Source organism: Protomyctophum bolini (genome assembly GCF_963924005.1).
Source record: "Protomyctophum bolini genome assembly, chromosome: 2".
NCBI lineage: Eukaryota > Metazoa > Chordata > Actinopteri > Myctophiformes > Myctophidae > Protomyctophum > Protomyctophum bolini.
The window spans coordinates 15,744,143-15,769,455 of NC_137863.1; the positions used below are offsets into that span (position 1 = coordinate 15,744,143).

The 25,313-nt window shown below is 43.7% G+C and overlaps 1 protein-coding gene across 1 annotated transcript in view; it reads left to right on the forward strand.

Moving 5' to 3' along the window:
• Positions 1 to 1,771: 1,771 nt before the first annotated feature.
• Positions 1,772 to 25,313, forward strand: part of magi3b (membrane associated guanylate kinase, WW and PDZ domain containing 3b) — a 192,920-nt gene continuing 169,378 nt past the window's right edge. The window contains exon 1 of the mRNA XM_080784373.1: positions 1,772 to 2,746. Within this exon, the coding sequence (XP_080640499.1) occupies positions 2,440 to 2,746 (307 nt within the window). The 5' untranslated portion in view covers positions 1,772 to 2,439. The remainder of the gene's footprint in view (positions 2,747 to 25,313) is intronic.

Genomic DNA, 25,313 nt, shown 5'->3' on the forward strand with positions numbered 1-25,313 from the left:
TATCTGGACATGAATTGTAAATAACCCATAGAAGGCTTTCTTTGTATAATAAATTGGGCTACTTGAAATCCTTGAAACAAAGGAGAGAATATTTTAACCACCAGCATCCATATTCTGGGGGGAATTTTAGCTAAACAAGCTCTCAACAGCTAAAGAGATTTGGTGTAGATAAACAGTGGTCCAAGTACAGATCTAACTCAGGTGCGTTTTACTAAGAATAGAGGGTTTAGGGTTGTTATTCCCAAGGTTGCACAATGGTTCCACAGACGGTGATCTGTATACAACAATCCAGAGTGTGGAGCCAGCTGTGTCAAGCCAACATAATATGAGGGATTCTGACAAAAACCTATTATGGCTATGGCAGAGACCTAAACGTCATGTCTCCTTTCCCCAGATGTACTGCAATGTAATAGGAGTGGCTGATGTGAATTCATTTGACTACCGGTATGTTTCGGCTCTTTGCAATCAGCAGTTTTGTTTGAATGCTTGTGCCAGTTGGGAGTGATTTGGGCTCATGGCCATAGACTCCCATCATAATAACATTGCTAATCACTCCCTTCTCAAGGCAATTCATTATTCAAGATAAAGTCCAGGGGAGACCCTTGCTTACCAGAATGCAGTTCCACAATGTAATTAGATACTCAGTGCTCCCCACATCCAATCACTTTTCAAGGCATTATACACATAAGAACTGACCACTGCAGCCTACAGGAGCAGTGTAGGCTACTTTGTTTCTAAACTGCATTGGTTTGAAAGGCTTTATGGCCCACATTGACTCTAGTCTAAGACTTCACTTCACCTCATCAATTTGCCACCCAGTACAAAACCTTGTGAAGGGTTCGATTTGTTCAACCTCAGAGATGAATTAATTCAGAGGATTTGACCCACAATCCCACATTTGAAAGTGAGCACAGGAAATGACTGACTAGTGACTGGCTGAATGAGTTTGCCAGTGCTTGCCTATTGTGCAGATATTCTCTATTCCAGAGAGGGCTTTGGTCGAGCTGCCATGAATTGATTGAAAACCAGCTGAGCACATTGTAGGTCCTGAACAACATTGACGGTGGGTAAAACAATAAGTAAAGCCACTAGACGAAATAGAACATATTTTGAGCATTTGTAAAATTGTAATTATAATTAATGTGTTTTTGAAATTGGCGAATTAAAATCAAAGTAATAGTCCGTTAGAATTAGCTTACATCTAAATCAATTGAATAATGATGTTGCTGGGAGGTCAAGGCTAGGTCACAGACTAATAGAAACAGTAATGGTTCCAATTACTTGGCTTCGTCGTTGGGTGGCAGTGCAGTTACACTATGGAGATACTGAAAATAGTCGATTGGAATTTTTACCCTAAAATACAGCTATTTGAACACACCACTGTCGGGACCCATAATATGGTCACGCAGTGCAAATTTAAGCATTTAAATTATAGATTTTAACTGTTTAATAGGCACCGTGGGTGTTTCCCGTGTATTATCCTAGATATACTTCTTAACATGATAGAATGATAGAGGATTTGTTTACCCCTTCTCTTTTATCAAAGTAAATTAATACAGGCACTTTCTCTGTGAGCTGGGTTCAACACAAGTTATTGCAGCATACGTGTATTATTATACGTAGTACTAAAATTGGTGCTGATTTGCCTCGACACACCGGAGGATGGAGCCAGCAGCGTTAACGTCAAGAAAAGCTGGTTGAACCGGGTGCGCACAGACAGTGATGCGTAAATGGGCGTTTCGGAGCGGCGCGGCTCGTTTGGCGGTGCCAGGTGTGTTCAAACCTGTAGCAGGGAAGAATGCTGTTGTCTCCCCGGAGCTGTCATTGAAGCGAAATGTTTCGGATCGCGAATGGGAATTGATACACCGTCTTCCAGTGAACGCAGCTGGCCATGTCGCCTTGTCACCCATCTGCGAGCCCGCGCTCACAGGTATGAAATGATCTCTCGTTGACGCACTAACATAAAAGCCACGGCGTCCGAGATTCCATCCAGTCGAGTATCGTTCGCTCATCATCGGTCAGTCGGATGAGGTGAGTTCTGCGTTTTGTTTTGACAACTTGCGCCCGAACGAAGGCTTCTTGACAAAAAACATGTCTCGACATACGATGGCGCGTTAGCGAGGAATACATTAATTCTTCATTTTTAACCAGTTCGCCACTGTCAGACCAGTCAGGGCTGTAATATTTACGCACAACAACAAGCACTTGGAAGTAGCAGCCAGGACTACTAAACCCACGACGGAGCTATTCTCCGTGCGATGACAGACCACAACGCATACGAGAAACCGAGATGAAATCCCCAACAGGTCGAGGGAATAACTTACCACACCACATCTGCTAGCACAACGAAAGCGAATTGAATAGTCTGAAAGGGAAGAGAAAGGGGGCGACATCTGAGGAGCATTTGGACATTGTTTATTTTTTAGAAAGGAGTTCAACATGTCCAGAACACTGAAAAAGAAGAAGCACTGGTCCAGTAAAGTGGTAGAGTGCGCTGTGTCGTGGGGGAACCTCGGGGATTTTGGCTCCGTGGTGGAGATCCTGGGAGGAGCCGAGGTGGGAGAGTTCCCCTACCTGGGCCAGATGAAGCTGGACGTGCTGGTGTGCCATGTGGGGAAACTGCCCTACTACGGAGACGTGTTGCTGGAGGTGAATGGGACGCCTGTCAGTGGACTTACCAACCGTGACACCCTGGCTGTCATCCGCCACTTTCGGGAGCCAGTTCGCTTGAAGACTGTCAAACCAGGTGCGTTTCTCCCGTGCCTGTTATCACACAGTCTGTAGCCTACCTGAGCTCTCATAGCCAGGCTATGGTATTGCCAAAAGCATTGAAAATGCAAAGCTGTCCACTCACTACTAGCCACAAGCCACGTACCCACCTGATAATGTGCCTATAGAGAGCATCAAACATGATAATGGTAATAATGGCATGGAGGCCAGCTTAACTGTATTGGAATTTGGACTAAGTGCACTCACATCCATGAAAATATGGCCTAATTACATTTGCCAATAAAAGGCTACACAGTGTCTTGAGAAACTGGTTTGGTTATCCGTGTTGTCCCATCATTTAATTTCCCATCCTTGTCTCTATGAATGCTGCCTATAATTTTTAAGTCTATATACAATGAGAGCTTGGCGTTATTGTTAAGGTCTATAAATTATATCATGTTGCATGCAGTAGCCTACAGAGATGTAGTCGATGATGCAGAATGCCTTCGGGCGGACTGCAGGCTCCATGGTTTGGGCAAAGGGTGACTGCATGATGCTACAGTAGGCCTAAGTGAGGAGGGTCAGTTGTGTGTTAGTAGGCAAGGCCGGTGGGTTTTGCTCTTGTTAATTGGCTATGCTGATTTACAGTGCACTGTAGCCGGAATGGCTAAAACAACAACTGAGACTGTTCAGAAGGTTACATCAGCTGTAGCAGCTGAGTCCCAGGGCCTGAGGCAAGCAGCCCTGAAGATCAGCTGTGTCTGCGTGTGGGTGTGTGGGTGTGTGGATGTTTTTTTTTCTCTTTAGACATACACTGCAGAAGCCTCAGTTTTAATTTAACTCTCAGAGTCAGAGTGTAAACGGAGTGTAGGCCAATTTATGGGGAAAATAAAGGCTTACATGAGAGGATGAGAACATATCCACACACTGGAACTAAAGGTATATTTGCGAATTTCTGACCCAACAACATTTTGTGTCAAAATGTCACAAATAAATGGAGATTTAATTCCACTTGGCAGATGCTCTAGGTTTTCTTGGTTTTCTTGTCCACGTATAATTCTCAAGAACAGTGTGGACAATTTAGCTCCCAGGTGCTCCCCAATGATTGAATTCTGCACTAGCAGTTAACTGTGTGTGTGTGTGTGTGTGTGTGTGTGTAATTGTGTGTGGGGGGGGCCGGGTCCACGTTTTTTCAATGTATTCACCTGTATTTCAGACCCTTTACTGTGTGTGTGTGTGTGTGTGTGTGTGTGTGTGTGTGTGTGTGTGTGTGTGTGTGTGTGTGTGTGTGTGTGTGTGTGTGTGTGTGTGAGAGTGTGAGTGTGTGTGTGTGTGAGAGAGAGTGGGGGTGCCGGGTCTACGTGTGTGTGTGTGTGTGTGTGTGTGTGTGTGTGTGTGAATTTCATTACTCCGTATGCCCCAGAGCTCCCAACACCACGGTCTCTGCCCCACTAACCAAGGATGATTAATAAAGGGCATGGGAGAGAGAGAGAATCAGCTCTGACTTTGGCTCTAGGCTCAACACCCACGCCAAACATGTTTTGCTCTTTAAAGCTCACTGTGGCAAATGCCGACAATTCGCTCCATAACTTACTGCTTCACTTTCCTGAGTTTCCTCTTCATCATCACCAACAAAAGCAACTGCCCTGGCTGTCCTCAAATGAGAGGTTGCTAGTGAGGTGGCAATGCATTTGATGATCTTCAACATTGATGTTTGTCACCATATAGACTCTATATGGTGACAAACATGTTGTACCTCTATATTATAGAGGTACAACCTCTTACCTCACACATCACCCTCTGGCTCTGGCATCAACACACTTATAGCCATGTTCACATGGGGCTGTTATTGAATGTCTATTTGTGTTGTAGCCTGTGTGTGTATGTGTGTGGGACGTATTTAATCTAATAAATGCACATGTTCTATATTGTGCGTGCGCGTTTGCATAGTATGTGCATGCCGTATGTGCGTGAGTTCCTGAATGTGTGTCTGACTGTGTACAATCCCACGTGGTTGCCTCATGTTTAATTCACACCTTTTGCATAATTGAGATTGCGAGCGTTTTCCTCCACACTGATGGAGGGAGGGAGGCAGGCCAGCCTGGAGGATCAGCGGTTAGCAGGAATCCGTATTCCGTGATGGCACAACGGCGGCCAGCGGCAGAGGAGGGGAATGCTCGATTCATAGTATGCTGAATGCTGAAAAAAAAAGCAATATTCAAAGCATCTTACAAGTAAACAACGTGGCATGCTGTGAGCTTGTAGATTTGCTATTTTCAGCATGCAACACACTGGCACAAAGCAAAGTATAAATCAGACTGGAGGAGGAGCTAGTAGAAGAGCTTGTGGTGCGAGCTCTGGCTGCACCAGATGTTCCACACCGCTCCTCCATATCCATATAGCATGAGACGGGATGTCTTATGCTCTGTCTTGCTCCTCTTCTGGTGATAGTGGTGGTTGGCTTCATATGGTGCTGCAGACACCCTGGTACAAGCTAGGAGCTAGAAGAGAACAGGAGGAGAGAGGAGGGGGGCGAGGTAGAGAGAGAGAGAGAAGAGTGAGAGAGAACAGAGATGGAGAGAGAGAGAGAACAGAGAGGGCGAGAGCTACAGAAGCAACGACAGAGTGAGATGGATGAAGAGAAGATGGTGATGAATTAAGAAAGACAGCCTCTGTTGGGACTGGGAGTCGGAGAGAGGTAGGAGAGCGAGCTAGACAGCAGGAGATGGGAGTCCAAACGTGTAAGAGGTATAGGAAAGACTAGAGCATAAGGGAATAGGACTCTGGGAGACCCTAATAAAGGCAGGCTTTATTCAAGCTACTGTAGAGTCTCTATGGAGGCTATTATCCATCTCAGCCATTGATCGAAATGTGTGTGTGAGCTGAAGAGTGCTCCATGCTGCACTTCCACAACTATTCCACGGCTGCTGCTGTTACAGTGCATCATCTGTGTCCCGAGGGACTGCCAGCAGGCAGCTGTTCACATACATACGTTACTCACATGTAGGCCTTTACATACTCTATCACTCCTTTGATATAGTTCACACTGAGCCTACGGCAAGAGTAATCCATTGCTGCACCACGTGGGCACGTTCCCATTTCCTCGGGAATCTTTGATTAAGCGCGAGAACGAGATGGAGGTGCCTTTATTGTAAGCAATACGCTCGTGACTATTTTTGTCATTAACTGCGTACAGCAAAACTTGTGCCAGCCAAGGGTTTGAAATGCATCCCTGTTGAAAAGTTCTTGAAGATGAGAAGAGGCTGACATAGAATTCCTTTCGGCAGTGTTATGTTGCTGTGGTGCCGCTTTTGCTGCTGTAATCAGCATGTGATCAGTGATGTGAGTGATACTATAGCTTAGTCTGCAACATCCAAGTATCAGTATCATATTTAACCAGTGGTGGAAAAAGCTTTTTTGGTGTATGTAAGGCGTTAATAAGCACAGGTTTTCGCATTGAAAGTTCCCTTCAACATGTCAGCACATTTCACATTACTTGCAGTGAACCCATTCTTTAAGAGCCCTGAATCAGACTGCAACTGTGAGCGTGGACTAATCACATTAAAGCACCTCTCACATCAGGACGTGCCTCTCAGTGGAGCCATCCTCTTGACAATCAGAGATCTTCAGCCGACTGCCAGGAAATGGGGTTGCGGTAGGGGGTTGATAGCGTGATGCCGAAATAGAGGAACCGATAGAGCCTGGTCAGAAAGCTTAGAGGAGACATCTGGCTTTGTTCGCAGCTCAGAGCCGTACTGACAATCAACTCAATTAGGCCAAAGAGTGAAAGAGCCCTGAGCCCTCTACATGGAACTCATTGGTTAAGGATTTGAAAATGGAAACAGCCGGTGTCTCTGTTGATGAGTGGGAGATGGTTATTCATGGGATGATTAGGCAATAGACAGACTGTATAAGAGCTCTCCATGATTTAGGGCTTGGACTCTTTTGGAGATTTTTGTTTTGCTGATCAGTTCGACCCTACAGACATCATCAATGTCTAGAGGGTTTATGAAATGTACACAGTAGCTATGGTTAGACACTGTGCTACTGCACAACGGCCACTGCTCTTCAAATCATCTAGAAAATGCTGACAAGGGCTATAATTTCAGTTACCGGTATTTAAAAAAAACCATCATGTCTATAACTAACTAGCTGCATTACCTCCAGTAATGCAACGTAATTCATTTGTTACAGTTGCATACCACCAGATGCCATATTCAGTGATATGCTGTGGCTGGGATATCCTTATACACATGAGAGAGCTTTAAAGATTACTTGCTAGCAGGTGCTGATGATGCGACAGTCATTGGACCTAATCCTGGACACTCGCTCGCGTGTGTGTCTGGATCACGAGCTCCCCTATTTCTCTTAAGACGCACGCATCAGCAAGTGTGTTGAGTTTGCAACAATAGGGCATGATCATCATTAGCATGTGTGTGTTTCTCCATGCCTCGAGTGCTCTCAACCTTTATAGCCTTTTCTCATTAATGTCACTCATTTTTCCTGCTCTTTCGGTCTGTGCATTTTCTCACTTTCTTCTTTTTGTCCCTGCCGTTTTTGCTTGTATATTGTACATATATGTACTTTGTAGCCATTTATTTGGTTGGCACTTGGAGATGGAGGGTGACTGATTTAAGCAGTCACACCTGGCCTGAGTCAAACTAGAACTGAACTCGGAGCTGAGTGTGGCTGCGCACCTGTTGTGCATGGACTTGATCAAGGCACAACGCGTTAAATCAGTCATCTCCACAAAGACTCAGGAGATAGCCTCTGTCGAGACAGTGGAGAGCTATTGCCTCTCCTGTGTAAAATGTCATATGTTGTGTTATTCCTTGCACATAGAGGAATGAACCCGTCTACTTAAGAAAGCTGCCCTGTGTTGTGTACCCTGGGCAAGGAATAACACAACGATAGCTCTCCACTGTCTGGACCGAGTCTTTGTGGAGATGACTGATTTAACCCGTTGTGCCTTGATCAAGTCCATGCACAACAGGTGCGCAGCTACACCCAGCTCTGAGTTCAGTTCTAGTTTGACTCATGCCAGGTGTGACTGCTTAAATCAGTCACCCTCCATCTCACAGCACTCTTATCCATTGGTAGCCTATATGCGTATTGCGTATGATAAGAGAGGATGCAGGGGTTCAGTATCTTGCCCGATCATTGTTGACAAGAATTGTGAGAGTTGGTCTGCAAACACTGGCTGCTGTGGGGCCTGTCTGTGACCTTTGATTATAGGATGCTCTCTGTGTTACCACTGTTCTTGTTCTGTTACCCTGCCACCCTTGTCTTTCTCAGTGAAAGCGAATTGCATGGCAGTCATTCAGTTACTCAGGGGAGTGCACATGGCTGCATTCTCAGTAGCCATAAATGAAGTGCTTATAGATAAGTCAATATTCCTCCCCATGGAAAAGACATGTTTTCACAATATGTTTGACAGCCATGAGGCATACTTATTTATTGGTTATGTTTAGATTATTCTGCCACCACAATTTTGAATTAAATCCAGTTTGCAGAACTATTCGATCTATATTTGTGAGTAAGTGTCATTTCCCTGCAATAATAACGCAATCTTATTAGAGTGTATTTGGCAATGGGCATGATACAATTACTAATTCTTAACTGATACAAATAGGCTTTCTAAAACTAGTGGCAAACATGATAGGCAAAGCAATAATTATTTGGCTGTACTTGAAGGTAATGTTACTGCAGAGCAGCCAAACGCATATTCATTAATTAGGAGGCAGATCACATAAGGTCTTATATGTAATGCCATGTGTACCTATGGGTGTAGACATAGCAGAGCCGATGGTGGGAGTACCTGTACGGTACGACTGTAACAAGCTAGCGTAAGATGCCTTCAATGCCCTCAATAATTAATCTATTCCAGAGGCAGATACTGCTCTTTTGTATCACTATTTCAATGTGTGTGGGTATGTGTTTGTGTTTTGTGGTATTTCAGTGAAACTGTGCTGTCATAAAGCCCAGCACGGTCCCCACTCTCCAGTGCCGTCTCGTTGTCGTTGCTCATCTCTCATTCTCCAGCATCACCTTGGTAGTGGATAATGAAAGACTTGACTTGCATGTCAGGAGGTGGGGACGACGACAAAGATGATGACTACTTTGAAAGCTTGATGCTTCATCTATAAACGGATCCCTGTGTAGGCCAGGTGTAGGTATCAATGCTGAGGTGTCAAGCTGCGCTTAATGTGACACCTGCGCCCAGGGGGACCAGGGCACCCCTCCGTCGATTGGTCTGCGGAGCGGTGCCCTCTGTAGGCAATCATAGCTCGCGGTGTCAAATTAAGTGCAGCTTGATACCGCAGCATTGATTGCCTACAGCTGGCCTACAGGACCTCGGATTTATCCATGAGGTGTGTGCATGCATGCATGTATGTGTGTATGTAAAGGTGCAGTATAGTGATTAGACTTAAACAGTTGTCCACAACAGACACTCACATCAGAGTGTCTTCCTTGTACAAAGACAGATGTGTCAGTTACAGTAAATGGATTCGGCTGTCACGATTACAAATTTTAACCCAATCCCTCCCATTACACTAGGCGGGTAGAAGTAGAAGAAGAGATCCCAGGGCAACCAGGCAGTGTAGACCCCCTAATATTGTATTCATAGGAGATAGAGACCTGCGGATGGAGAGAGAGGAGAGAGAGAAGAGAGAGAGAGAGAGAGAGAGAGAGAGAGAGAGAGAGAGAGGAGAGAGAAGAGAGAGAGAGAGAGAAGAGAGAGAGAGAAGAGAGAGAGAGATGAGAGAGAGAGAGAGAGAGAGAGAGAGAGAGAGAGAGAGAGAGAGAGAGAGAGAGAGAGAGAGAGAGAGAGAGAGAGAGAGAGAGAGAGAGAGAGAGAGAGATGAGAGAGAGAGAGAGAGAGAGAGAGAGAGAGAGAGAGAGAGAGAGAGAGAGAGAGAGAGAGAGAGAGAGAGAGAGAGAACACAAAATGAAAAGGTCATGCCAGGAACAACAAACAACATAATCTCTCAAACTCAAATCATGAGCTACATGGAAGAAGCCCATTACGGGAAGTTGCATCGTCAACATAAGAGAGTAATCTCTAATTGCATATTTCAATTTAGATATACCATGCCATCTGGATTTTGACCACACTGCAGTTCACCATATCTTTTGTTTAAATTATATTTAACAGCGTGTGAGCTTGTACAGTAAATTGGCTATGTTCTGCAAAGAGATTTGGTGTTTAGGGAAACATTGGAGGGGGCCAAGTACAGACCCATGGACCCAAGTACTCCACAGAGAAAGCACGCAGAAGCAGATTATAATATAGTGTCCATACTGTGCTTGCTCTGTAAAGTGAAATGGGAATATAAAAGTATAAACCTGACTGCCATAGTGCCTTCTCCTGTGGACTATGCTTGACTGAAAACAATAATTGTTTTAGCATGAACTAGTGCAGTACCATTGTCAGCGGATAGTATACAGTTAAGTACTGTACTTTTAGCAGTAGGATACCTGTTGTCACCTTAGTTAGTGCACGTAGGCCTCATTGGCGTGCAACGCCTGTCTTTTTTTCTTTGCACTGACTTTGCATGTACATTGTAATTGTTTCTCGGTTCATGGTTCTGGAGAACCGCTGATACACTCTCGACTCTCTTGGGTCAACGTCAACAATACTTACATGATACACATGTGAGTCATACACACTTAGAGACTGGAATTTATAGATCTTAATTCAGGGTTAACCATTATGCTGGATACAGAATAGTTTATTCAGAATATGGTTTACATAAACAATTAAGGCCAACAGTTCAATACACATTTGTACAGAATCAATTTTTAGAGACTGGAATTTATAGATCTTCATTTAGTGTTAACCATTATGCTGGATACAGAATAGTTTATTCAGAATATTGTTTACATAAACAATTAAGGCCAACAGTTCAATACACATTTGTACGGAAATTTCCATAACATACAATGGCAGTGTCGCTGACGACTCCTTACAAGAACACTTACAATTCAATTGTAAGTTTTACAATTTAATTTAATCAGTGAAACAACTTAAAGAATGTCAGATAATAGATTATTGATTGTGGCAGAACATTTGCTTCTCAAACATTCAAACGACTTCTAAAATATGTAATCTATGCTGCAGGCAAGAAAACGAGAAAACTAGGTGACGTTGAAAGCCTTCATCCGTTTTTCTGCCCTCATTACTGATTCTTGCTTCCGCTTTCTTTGTGGAAAGCTCTCTTTTTTGGGGGGTTTCTTAGTTCTTACCCACTGTGATCACTGTGCTCTATTCACTTTCTGCCCTATTTTCCTACTCATGATGATACATCACGCACAAGTCAACTATGATCTATTTATTCTGTATTCTCAGCTCCTCTCCCTCCTTTATCAGTCCTTTATCCAGCAGTGCCCATATAGTTACCTAGCATTACCAAGCATCAGACTTGACATTACATTATACTGTACTGTACATTTGGCTAACCTGCAGCAACTTGGCGTGCTTGTGATTGAAAGAAGATTAAAAGGGACTGAGGTGTGGAGTCCAAGAGTCTGACTCTTCAGTCTGAGAGGGTATGTTTGTTTCACCAGCAGCACAGTGCTTATATGCACTTGTGCGTGTGTGGAACCTGGCTCTGTCACAAAGGATGTTATCTTCTCGCCGCAGCAATTGAAACGCGCCTCTGGAGCTGCATGCTCCAAACCCTCCCACATTTGAGCAGCACCCCCTTTCATTTACCCACTTCTTTCATCGTCCCAACCCCCCCCCCCCCATACATTCTGTATTCAACTCGGGGTTTCTGGATCCCTGCCCTCCACAATTTCATATCCAACATCAGGTTCTTGAGCTCTTCAGTGTTCTCAGCCAAGCTGTTGTCAGCACGTCTCCCACATAGGGTCAATTTACTTGCCTCAAGTTCTGGGTGCCTGACACAGTGCCCTGCCAGCCTTATCCTTCTCTCTCTGACTTTGTCCGTGACCCGTGGTAGGTCCCCATAGAGGTCTACATTTCTGATGCGGTCCGTCCATGTGACACCTAGTGCCATTTGTAGCATTCTTGTGTAGATTCCATCCAGGGCCTTTTCCTGTTGTATTGTAAGGGTCCATGTCTCTGCCCCATACAGCAGTACTGACTCCACAGTAGCTATGAAAAGCCGCCTATTAAGGTCTTCTGACATATCTGATTTCCACACTCTCCTCATCTCGTGCAAGGCTTTCCAGGCAAGTGCTCTCCGAACCTTCAGATCCTGTTCAGTTGAGGCAGTCCAGGCCCATAGGTACTTGAAGTCCTCGATTCGCTCGAGCACCGTCCCGTCTGCAGTGGCAATGGTTTTGTCCTCAGTGTTGACTGTCATTACATAGGGTTAACTAGGGTTTAAGTGGTTAAAAGATTGGAAGTTGATTGGCAGACATAAACACAGGGAGACAAAGAGCTGGAGGACTGCTGCCTGTCTGCTTCTCTGTCAGTCAGTGGTTGCTGACAGCAGGTCACCATGGTGTGGCCAATTTGAGAACCCATCGTCGAAAAACAGCACCCTCTTTTCCTTTGAGTATACGGAGTCAACAGTCTGTCTCTCTACTATGGTGTGGCTAATATAGTGCAGTAATGGCAAAGATAGACCAGTGCTTCTCGAAGTGGAGTGTGGTGACCCTCAGGGGTCCTTGAGTGGGTTTCAGCTCATATAGTATAACCAAATGGACCTGTAAGTCATCCACTTAAACACTATTTACGTCATTGAAAGAGGTCTCCCAGGACGGGGTCTGTACTCTGTACCCCCTCCTTTTTTCTTCTAAACCAAAACTCTTACCGTAAATAAATCTACAAGTTTACAATGTGTCTCAACGCAATGCATTGAGAGCTAGACTAGTAGATCAGCTATTTTCACAGGAGATTCACCTATTTTAGCCAAATCTCTACACCTATTATGACAAGCCCAGAATAAGGGACACTAGGGTTCCACTCAGATGTTTCAGTACAGACCTGTGGTGCAGAGCCTACATGGCAGCCAGCCCTTTTATCTCCATCCACTTGCCAGCTCTTGTTCTTTTCTGATTCCTGCACCGGGTGATTCTGTGCCAGGTAAGCTGGCAGTAGGGGAGCGGCTGGCTTTGCAGAATCTTAATAGTGGCCGAGCCTGTGCTACACTTTAGATTCGTCTGTCCGTCTGTCCGTCTGCCGTTGACTGCAGATGTTCGACTGAATGCCAATGAGACATCAGAGATTAAGGTGGGAGGGAGACGGGCTGTCTCAGTGTGACGGTGAAGAGCCCTGTACCAGCAGAGTGGTGGGCATGGGTATGTATGCTCCAGGCAAAGCCCTTTGTGCCTCTCCATGTCTCTGGGGTTATCTCATCACTCCCCTAGGCACTGCACCTCACTGTGTCTCTGTCAAGAGACAGATAATCTGGGATTGTTCTCTTTGACTCTATCTCCCTCTGTCTGTCTGTCTGTCTGTCTGTCTGTCTGTCTGTCTGTCTGTCTGTCTGTCTGTCTGTCTGTCTGTCTGTCTGTCTGTCTGTCTGTCTGTCTGTCTGTCTGTGTCTCTGTGTCTCTGTGTCTCTCTGTCTCTCTGTCTCTCTCTCTGTCTCTCTCTCTCTGTCTCTCTCTCTCTCTCTCTCTCTCTCTCTCTCTCTCTCTCTCTCTCTCTCTCTCTCTCTCTCTCTCTGTCTCTGTTCGGTTCCCCTCTTCTCTCCTCCTGAGGTTCAACTCAGTGGGATTACCTAGTGAAAATGTAAAGCCATGTCCTCCTGACAGGATGCGTGTTTAACAGGTTATGTAATTTGAAATAATCCCTACGGGATTCCCATTGCGTTACATGCCCCACAGTGCCCCAGTCTACAGCGTAAAATCCAGAGTGTTCATTTCAATCTGACAGGGTAAAGATGTACCCTTATTGGTCTATTTTAGTTAGAGATTAAGTGTGTGTGTGTGTGTGTGTGTGTGTGTGTGTGTGTGTGTGTGTGTGTGTGTGTGTGTGTGTGTGTGTGTGTGTGTGTGTGTGTGTGTGTGTGTGTGTGTGTGTGTGTGCGTCCGTACGCTAAGCCATGGATGACATCATATACAGTACCCACCAATTCACATACAATTACCACCTTCCAATCATGCACTACATAGGCCTGCACACATGCGCGCGCACACACACACACACACACACACACACACACACACACACACACACACTCACATACAAGTGTGTAATTTGAATCATTTGCTGTGTGCACATGGTTGTCTTCATTACACAGTTGAAGCTAACAGTGGAGATAAACGAATGGATGGATGGATGGATAAATGGATGGTTGGATTGATGCAGATTGCAGAGGCTCCAGTCATCCATCTCTGACTAATCACTTTACAGTCAACTTCACACAGTTGTCCTTCCTGATCGACAGAGACAGAGAGAGAGAGAGAGAGACAGAGAGAGAGAGAGATTGAGGAAGAGATACTATAGCCTTGTTTGATAAACAGATGTGATTAATTCTCTTGTGTTGATACATTTATTATGTTTGTAAGGAATAGCATTAATGTGATGCCACTGATTAACACCCCCCTCCGCCACTCCAATCAGCACACGGCTGATAATGTGTTGTTAGATCAGTCAAGGTGACTGGCTCGCAGGATGGATGTCAACTCAACTCTCATCAACCGTTCATGCTCTCACGATTTACCAATAGAGCTGTGGGCACTGGGCAGGTGTTTAATACCCTACCAGGCATGTGAGCCATCTCTAGCAAGAGTTATCACTCGGCTGGTGGATTTGAAACCAATCTCCTCTGAACCGTTTCAGTTGGTTGTGGATTGACATTGACAAGAACCTTTGTTGGCTGGAGATGTAAAGGATGATGAGCTGCTCTCAGCGCTGCTAGGATGTATTGTGTGTGTGTGTGTGTGTGTGTGTGTGTGTGTGTGTGTGTGTGTGTGTGTGTGTGTGTGTGTGTGTGTGTGTGTGTGTGTGTGTGTGTGTGTGAACGTGCGCAAATGCATTCAATATGTGCAGACATGCATGTGCACACCCACAGATACATGGTTGTTCAGACACATATGCAGTGTACATCAGTTTACAATTTAGCAGACAACAGAGCGAGTCACTAAGTGCGAAATCTGAGTATACGCAGCATGAACACAGGCCAACCAAAAACGGGGGAAAAGTGGTTGAGTAAATACACACACTTGTGTATAATGTGTTCGTCGTATGCACATTCACATACTGTGTGTGCAGTCTGTACACACACAGATACTGGTGGTCTGAGTGGGCATGACCCGTTCATCAGTCATTACTGGCATCGTCTATGTCCTGTCCTGTCAAATTATCAACCCATATTCTAGCCACAGAATCAAGCCAGAGGAAAGTGGTTATATTTTCATTTGACATTCACTACAACGTTTATACTGACGATGTGTGGTTTCAGTTGAACTGTAATATCAAGCAGTAATTGTGAGTTTATTAAGGTTCTGGCTGCAGCCGCCTGCAGGTTGACATTTGATCATTTAATGCAACTAATGAGCCACCTTTCTATAGATCCAGTGGCGGCCTAGGAAACACTTAATTTAATTAAATTAATAGACATTTGAATGATGAAGAAGACATTTCCCATTTCCCCTCCCTCCCCAAATTAATATTCATAGTCAGACTCACCATGTTTTATCACCGACAGTAACGCATACAACATATTTATATAAAACGAGACACATTCGGTCTGTAATTGAATCAAGTAAAAATGGCATCCCTTATGTTATCGATTCAAGAAATCCTGACTCTCCTGTCTGTTTACTGTATTTCACACTTGATATGATATCCAATTAAGGAAGAGGATGATGAACTACAATGCACATCCTTTTTTTTGCTCCTCAAGGCACTGCAGCTTTGCTTGGGGGATATGTGTTTTGTACCAGCATTGTGCCTGACAGATAAAGCACTTAGATCAAAGCTGTTTGTGGAGGAGAACATTCTACCAAGAACCTTCCACTGAAAATCAAGCTGTTTCTTATTTATATCAGAAGTTAGCACATGCATGTATCTTATCACAATGTCCACACCAGTTTTCGCCAAATCATGCACGCTGGAATTTAGAAACATCTTCATTTTGTCATTTGGATGCGTATATTTGAAAACTGGGCAGGTGTTTAATACCCTACCAGGCATGTGAGCCATCTCTAGCAAGAGTTATCACTCGGCTGGTGGATTTGAAACCAATCTCCTCTGAACCGTTTCAGTTGGTTGTGGATTGACATTGACAAGAACCTTTGTTGGCTGGAGATGTAAAGGATGATGAGCTGCTCTCAGCGCTGCTAGGATGTATTGTGTGTGTGTGTGTGTGTGTGTGTGTGTGTGTGTGTGTGTGTGTGTGTGTGTGTGTGTGTGTGTGTGTGTGTGTGTGTGTGTGTGTGTGTGTGTGTGTGTGTGTGTGTGTGTGTGTGTGTGTGTGTGTGTGTGTGTGTGTGTGTGTGTGTGAACGTGCGCAAATGCATTCAATATGTGCAGACATGCATGTGCACACCCACAGATACATGGTTGTTCAGACACATATGCAGTGTACATCAGTTTACAATTTAGCAGACAACAGAGCGAGTCACTAAGTGCGAAATCTGAGTATACGCAGCATGAACACAGGCCAACCAAAAACGGGGGAAAAGTGGTTGAGTAAATACACACACTTGTGTATAATGTGTTCGTCGTATGCACATTCACATACTGTGTGTGCAGTCTGTACACACACAGATACTGGTGGTCTGAGTGGGCATGACCCGTTCATCAGTCATTACTGGCATCGTCTATGTCCTGTCCTGTCAAATTATCAACCCATATTCTAGCCACAGAATCAAGCCAGAGGAAAGTGGTTATATTTTCATTTGACATTCACTACAACGTTTATACTGACGATGTGTGGTTTCAGTTGAACTGTAATATCAAGCAGTAATTGTGAGTTTATTAAGGTTCTGGCTGCAGCCGCCTGCAGGTTGACATTTGATCATTTAATGCAACTAATGAGCCACCTTTCTATAGATCCAGTGGCGGCCTAGGAAACACTTAATTTAATTAAATTAATAGACATTTGAATGATGAAGAAGACATTTCCCATTTCCCCTCCCTCCCCAAATTAATATTCATAGTCAGACTCACCATGTTTTATCACCGACAGTAACGCATACAACATATTTATATAAAACGAGACACATTCGGTCTGTAATTGAATCAAGTAAAAATGGCATCCCTTATGTTATCGATTCAAGAAATCCTGACTCTCCTGTCTGTTTACTGTATTTCACACTTGATATGATATCCAATTAAGGAAGAGGATGATGAACTACAATGCACATCCTTTTTTTTGCTCCTCAAGGCACTGCAGCTTTGCTTGGGGGATATGTGTTTTGTACCAGCATTGTGCCTGACAGATAAAGCACTTAGATCAAAGCTGTTTGTGGAGGAGAACATTCTACCAAGAACCTTCCACTGAAAATCAAGCTGTTTCTTATTTATATCAGAAGTTAGCACATGCATGTATCTTATCACAATGTCCACACCAGTTTTCGCCAAATCATGCACGCTGGAATTTAGAAACATCTTCATTTTGTCATTTGGATGCGTATATTTGAAAGATGGATCAAAGCCTTGCACAAAATAAATATAGTTTGTTTATACATTTGCATATACATGTTTTTCTATTCAACACTAAAACTGTAAACACCTGATTCCGTTTATTTATTTTTTGTTGGTCAAAATCACTTTTTTTCATTTTTGTTGCAAACAAGCCACTGCAGTTGTTAACAATTTACTATGTAGGTTGGCAGACTCTCAATAGGGCGAGATCAGATTAAACAGGGTAAGGATGAACTCTAGTCACTAAGCAACAAGAAATAGACACATACGGTACTATAATAGTGTGCAGAGGCAACAATGCAGTGCCTCAAAGACAAGACTTGCAGGTCAAAATAATAAAAGTAACAAATAAAAGAACAAGCGAGTTGTGAGTCGCGTCACGTGACCATGACGAGACAGCAAAAGGAGAGAGAAGTGCTAGGGGGGAGTCTGCAGTTCCGACTCGAGTATAGTCTGACTGCAACAGGGAGTTCATTCCACAGTTTGGGAGCCAGGGGGAGAAGGGAACGTTCTTAGAACGCGGGGAGCATTCATTGTCCTGGGTGTTTTAGGCAAGGCTTGGAACAGTATTCCTATGTTAGCTTAAGTGAGCAGTTAGAGTTGTAGGGTTGGATCATGTCATGAAGGAATGGTAGTGCCAAGCCTTATATTGTCTTGTACGTTAGGCGACTTTAAATCAATATGATGATGAGCTTGTAAATCAGCTATTTTCGCTACTAGATGTTTGGATCGGCGGTGCGATGTGTAGGTGTACGTCACACTGCCAATCCGACCAATATGTGTGAGTCATATAGCGATGGGGGGCCTTGTCAGAGTACCTGTCTGTGTCCGTTTTATGCCCATATGGAGATCTCTTTTTCTGTTTGTCTACCTATCTCTATGGAGACTTCTGTAACTGTTAGTCCTTGTCCCTTTCATGACGCTTTAATATCCTTGATACCTTTTATCTTTAGACTTGTAATAGTATGCGTGTATGGAGATCCCTGATGTCATCAGTATATGCCCATACCTGTATATGGGCAGATTGGTTGGATTGGTGGTCCTGGACAACTTGATCCATATACAGTATGCCCATTATGGGCATACTGGTCAGATTGGCGGTCCTGGACAACCGCATAACTGAACGACTCCACCTGTTGGCACCGCACCTTGTCACCGCACTTGGCACCGCACCCGCCAAGTTTGAAGCCGGTTGGTCCCATATTATATACGGCTGCATTATGAAAACATAGCATTAACACCTTACCATTTTTTAAATTATTATTAGGTGTCCATAATGACACACTAAAGGCCTACCAAACCACTAGACCACTAGACAGCTGTAATTTTCAAGAAAAATAATCATTAAAATACTTCCTTCCTATATACTTAATTCCTTAATTAGGCCTAATTATCTGTCAAATTCTGTGTTTTTGGAGCCTGGGAATCCATCGGAAATCGCAGAGATACAAATTACCGGTACATCCGGTAATCCATTATTTTGTGTGTGACTATTAAAAGCTGTTAACACTCCATCCCTCCATCCATCTCACATCACTCTTTCTCTCTCTCTCTCTCTCTCCTGTCTCCAACATCTGTCTATCATCATCCCTCCCCACTCTCATGTCCATCTAGCAATCCACTTCACCAGACAGGGTTCTTGCTCTAGGTGACAGGCCAGAGAATAGCCAGGGATTAGGGAAGTTAAGGATAGGAGTACCTGTCATCCTGACACCAGAGGGTGAGGCTTTTACATGCTGGCAGTGGACTGTGCAGTGTACACACCCCCTGTAGCATGCGAGGAATCCATTTTGTCATTGTTTTGAGGAGATTGCTATTTGATGAAACCAGTCCAACCGTTTTGGACACACAGTGATTTTGTTTATACGGGCTACATTTATATACTGTAGCGCTTTTTATATTAAGTGTTGTGCATCACACACACCTTCACACACGGGAGGAAACCATGCACCAACCTGCTCATCAGGAGCATTGTTCATGTTCATTGTTCATGAACATTTTCATTGTTCATGTTCATTGTTCATGTTCATGTCTTGCTCAAGGACGGTCTCAACGGTATCCCTGGGGGAACCAGGAATCGAACCGGGAACCTTTAGTTTCCCAAGAGGCACCAAAAGGGGTTCCCACCCAGAATGGGTTAAATGATCTACCTAATTCAAGGCCACAAAATGTGAACTTTCCCATTACCCATTCAATTCATTGTTTGTGTTTTTTGTTTCAATGAAATAAACTGTACAATGAGTAGATGTTGGTGTGTTTACATTACATTACATTTGGAGGTGTTTTATGGACAACGGTTGCCCTTTTATAGTTTGTCTTTTTTCCTCATCTCATTACTGAACTATTAACTAATTCTGGTGGAGAGCCATGAGAGTATTGAGGTATTGCTTATTAATTTACTGTACATTAGGGAGGCGCAATCTCATTTCAGGTCGTTTGCTCTCACTAAATTGAATGAATTGTAGTGAGTTTAAGAGCTTAGTGTATTATCCCCACTGAACATTGATAGTCGATAGTCATTTAATTGGTTTTACAGCCCCCCTCCACCCTTGTTTTTATTTGCTGTGTGTGCTTTATTTTTCACTTTCACTGGACAGAAATGTAGTGTATCTTTCGGATGTCTTTTTAAATTTGGTTTTCTCAACGGTGCTCTCATGAAAATGAGCAACTTGTACTGTGGGATAGGGCTGGGCGGTATTACTTCAAATCAACATCACAATTATTTCAAATATTGCCTCGATTACGATTAATTCACGATTATTTAGAAACCTTTATTTAGAAACCTACATGATCAAAATTGAGTTGAGGTTGTTGGCTCTTCTAAATATCTGTTTCCGATATATTTTTATGTATTGCCCAGCCCGCACTGCCTGTGCGATGAAGTGATGATGGAGCAACTTTGACAGCCATACCTTTCCATAAGGACCGGCTGCCATTTTTTAAAGCATTTTCCTAAATGATGCGTATTACGTAGGGAGAACCATGGAGAACCAACGTAGGAAGAACCATGGCTGAGTGTATGCCTGTTCTGTGCCCTTCCCCCCGAGTTCATGAACTCCAACCTCACACTCCATATAAATTTCCACATCCAGGACAGATATGGCCCTGGGTTATTTGTCATTGTGCATACTGCATAAGCATGTGTACTAGAGCATTTCCACCCATTTGTCTACATTGCGAGGGGGAAAAATGCCACTGTACGTATTTCAAGATGACCACTTCATCAATTTAAATTACTAGTGAATGTCGAGGAAAAATGGGCAGAGGACAGAGGAAGCTGTTGGCGAAACAGCTCCCAGTTGTGTGTTTTATGTTTTGACAAGGAATTGTGATACTGAATTCCAAGACATGTCTGAACGACACGACAGGTATGGATCAGAGGGAGTGCCTGGTTGCCACCACAAGGTCTTGCCTGGCCTCTGTGCATCAGAGGAGCTGAGTCATTCTGTTCTATACTACTGGTTCTCAAAGTGGGGTCTGGGAACATGCCAGAATCCTTGAGCGGGTTCCAGGGGGTCCTCTGCTAAATTATCTGGCCTAATCTAATGCATAATTAACTGGGAGTCCTTGAAATTATTGTTTTTATTTTTTCTGCCTTTATTGATAGGGTCAAGTGAAGATGGATAGGAAAGAGGCAGATGGATGGATAATTTAATTATCCATCCAAGGTGCTCTTACAGATTTAACAGCATGTTTTCTAACTGGAGCATGCTTGTCAGCTATTGACAGAAATAACTGCATAAACAAATTCAAAGCTATCTCTGGATTTTCCTCTTCACCTACAGTATGCTATGGTACAGTACCAGCAACCTATTACCCCAACCTGCATTCAATTTATGTTCAACCTGAGAGTCACACAGCACCATACCGCCCACACACTAGGTTACTATAAATATTTTTGTTAGCCCTTTTAATTAACATTTCCTTTATTGTTATGGGCAGTACATCAACCTTGAATGACAATGGCAAATTGGGTCCTTTAAAAAAAAAATCCTATCACTGCCATTTGGTATGGTTTGATGGAGAGAGGGATGGGGGCACTGAGGGTAGCCAGCTGTGACGCTGAGCGGATTAGAACGCTGTCCTTTTGAGAGAAGGAAGAAAAGCACAGAAAAGACGGGGTGAATGTGGCTGGTTGGGGTAGACACTGGTAGCCTTATAGACTCAGGGAAGTAGAGCTATGTCTGTATTGAGAGAGATAATTGTTCTTTTAGTGTTTATTTTCCAATATAGACATGTCCCATTGGGGATAACCTTCTCAGAAAAGACACATTGAGCTGGGAACAGAACAATAAAAACATTTCAACAAAGCTAGAGAGATTAGGAGAAGTAGTAAACTTTCAGGGGGGACAACGTAGAGCTGGTAGATAACCAGTTTTGCACTTTGCAGTGGGGAGTCCTTATTTGTATTGACTTCAAAGCACTGTTTTTCTTCTCTTTTTTTTTCTTTCTCTCAATTGCCCAACCCTGTTCCTCAGACTCTGGCAGGAATTATATTTCTTTATTTTGATTGATTTTGAGGGAACGTTGCCCAAGCCAGCGAGCTCATTTACACAAATGTCCTCCAAGTGGACCAGCTGCTGCTGGACTTGAGCAACCAGGTTAAGTGCCTCGCCTTAAATATATAGTGATCTTTTTTTGGTTAAACTTATATTTGTAGAGGTTAAAGCACTCTACTATTCTGATAGTACTCATTGCTTTAGTGTTTGTCCAGTAACAGGGGCCTCCCTGTCTCTCTCCAGCCCTTTAATAAATAGAACATTCATTTTCAGGTGGGTTGCTAATTTCAGCCAATCAGAGTGTACCCATTTATCAGTACAATATTTTTGTCATTTTTTTCCCTTTGTTTCATCACTTCCAGTTTCACTTGTTTAATCTGTATCATGTGTTTCTCTGTCTGTCTCTCTCTCTGTCTCTCTGTCTCTCTGTCTCTCTCTGTCTCTCTGTGTGTCTCTCTCTCTCTCTCTCTCTCTCTCTCTCTCTCTCTCTCTCTCTCTCTCTCTCTCTCTCTCTCTCTCTCTCTCTCTCTTTCCTGATTAGATAAAGTTGGTATTCCGACTGAATATGCATTTTCTGTTTACTAAAGAGCTAGACAGAGTGTCTCTCTAGCTCAAACACAAACACTCAGCAGGGAGTACTATCAGAATCAAGGGCTATATTTGCATATTTCACACTTATTTAAACACAAAATATAGAACTTACGCTACTATCCTTAAGGGGACCTCTCACCTCTGCAGTTAAAGGAACAGATTTTACTTTTATGCATTCATTTTAGGGTCTGAACAATTCTGGATTCAATATCTCTCTCTCTCTCTCTCTCTCTCTCTCTCTCTCTCTCTCTCTCTCTCTCTCTCTCTCTCTCTCTCTCTCTCTCTCTCTCTCTATCGTGTGGAAATGGAAGAACGATATTTTAAACTACAGCAACAATAAACGTTATAGTTCTATTCCAATCAGACTGTTCACCTGTGTTGTTCCTCAACATGGCAGGCTGCTCCTCTAACCTCTAGACCAGCACAGATCCATTTTCTTCCTGGCTAGAGCGTTTCTATTACTGGGCGTCTCCAGCACTCATCTGTCAGAGACGGTACTCTGGGATGCAAGGTGGCACGCTGCAAAGCACTGAAGCATCTCTCTCTCTCTCTCTCTCTCTCTCTCTCTCTCTCTCTCTCGCTTCTCTTTTCTCTGCTCTTTCTTCTTTCCAATCCCCCTCCTGCAAAATAACCTCCCCCCATGCCACACACACACACACACACACACACACACACACACACACACACACACACAGAGGAGTCAGATTGGTCGATCATGTAACCGTTGATTGTAAAGCTGAAGTGTGTGTGTGCTTGTGTGCATGCATCTCTGTATGATTATGAATGTACATATCGTTTCTGTCAGTTGGACACCTTATGTATCCTGTATATATGTATGAATATGTGAATGTATTTACATACACTATAAGTGTGTACTGTAGCTCTTTCTGGGGGGATGGGGTGATGGTATTTTCTTATCAACACTACATTAGATATTCTATGACATTATATTATTACAAATAATGTGCATGCCAGACGTGTATCCAGGGAGCTGACAGAAGGAGAGGGGTTAGATAAATCAGGTCAGCGCGTGCTGTGGAGCAGTGCCGTAGATGTCGGGCAGGAACCTCATATCTCCAATTTAAACTTGTAAAGTTGTTTTGTGAATGAATGCTCTACTTTGTCATACAAGAGTGTTGTGCAAAAGTAGCTAAAATAGGGGGTCTATAAGCTTACAACACATCGCTTGTAGATCAACTATTAAAAAAAAAAAAGCACAGTGTATAATTTAATATACCAGCTCAGTGGCCTTGTGGTTAGAGTGTCCGCCCTGGGACTGGGAGGTCGGGGTTCGATCCCCAGCTGTGTCATACCAAAGACTCTGAAAAATGCGACCCAATGCCTCCCTGCTTAGCGTCATGTCCAGGGGTGTATTTGTAGATGAAGCTGCCTCATATCACGCTACAGAAACAGGATTATGGCTTATGGCTTACTTACTTATAATATAATTTAAATATTGAACCAATGAAAAACATTAACAGGAGCCTGTTACTAAATAACGACATCATGGATCCATTGGAACACAGGCTATTCTTCCCATTGCCTATAAATTAACCGTTTCGGTCGGACATGCATAAGGTTTCTACCCGCCAACAGTGACCATATATGGACGAGTGTGACCTTTTCCACTGTTGGTTTAGAGGGAGGACTTCCTGGAGCTCCCGTCTCGTTTCTCCGCCCTTTAGAGCCTGTCTTTCCAGATCCAAGGTGTGCCATCTCATAGAACATGTGATGTCCTGTCAGAGGGGTGGGTGTGTGTGTTTCTGTGCGCGTGCCTGTCTGTCTGTCTGTCTGTCTGTTCCATTTGTAAACTCTTTGGAGTTAAATTTTATTTGCATAGATTAATAATAATTAGAATAGCTCTATATTCTTAGATTATTAGATTCTTATATTCTTAGGAGTACCTTTTTGTTGTAAGGTTGACATGCCTCTTGGGAAAGGCTGTGAACCCATATAGATGGTACCATTGCACAGGTTGAGGTCAATGTCATCTGCTGCTAGTTAGCAAAGTAGCAGATGTACAAGCTCACATTGTGTCACAGGGGTTTAAGTGGTTAAACAGTGTATCAGCATCGGCAATATTCAGTGATGCAAATCCCTGAATGTCCCGGGACCCCATGGGTGGTCTTTTAGATGGGTCCCAGGGACATTTTATGAGTCCTACTTCAACGACATTGGAGTACAGTACAGAGTACAGCATTGCATCCCAGGAGCCCCGGAGGGTGATATGATTGCGTCCTTTCTAAATTTAGTCAGTCTAAGAATGTAGGATGCAGGTTATTTGCTTCACTGAAAGATTGAATATGTATTTATTGAGCCTTCTCACCTTTGTCAATATGCAGTCTAGCAGAAATATTTGTGGGAATTCCAAACTACTTTTCTGCAGTTGACAGCTTAACACCCGCTGGACAGATACTCATCCTCCTGATGCAGCGATCTCAAACCTTTAGAATTGAGACTTTTGAGTCATTTGCAGCCTCAGCTTGACCCACGTATTCCTGCATCATTAGCTGCAGTACAGTCAGCGCCGGTATACTTCTCCGGGAATATATGTCTCGCCGGGAAGTTCATGATATACTGAGGTATGAAGCGTATATAACCTTCCTTCGGTGACTCATCTCCATCTCCTCTGTTGTCAGATTGCTGACATCCGGCCTGTAGGTTTCACATCACGTACAGCCAGGACGTCGTATAATAAGCCACCAGCTTTTTTTCTTCCAACTTTGAAGTTGTGATGCATTTCCTCTGCTCCCTCATCCCCGCGATGCCAATAGCATGGCCTGCCTCCCCTGGAAGCTGACATCCCATCAGCCTCTGAATAGAACTGGGGCATTGGTTTCTGTTGCACAGATATTGTTTCAAAAAGGAAACGGAGGCTTTCGCCTCATGCACATATTTTAATCTCAACCACAACATGATGCCTGTGCGCACACGGATGTGGC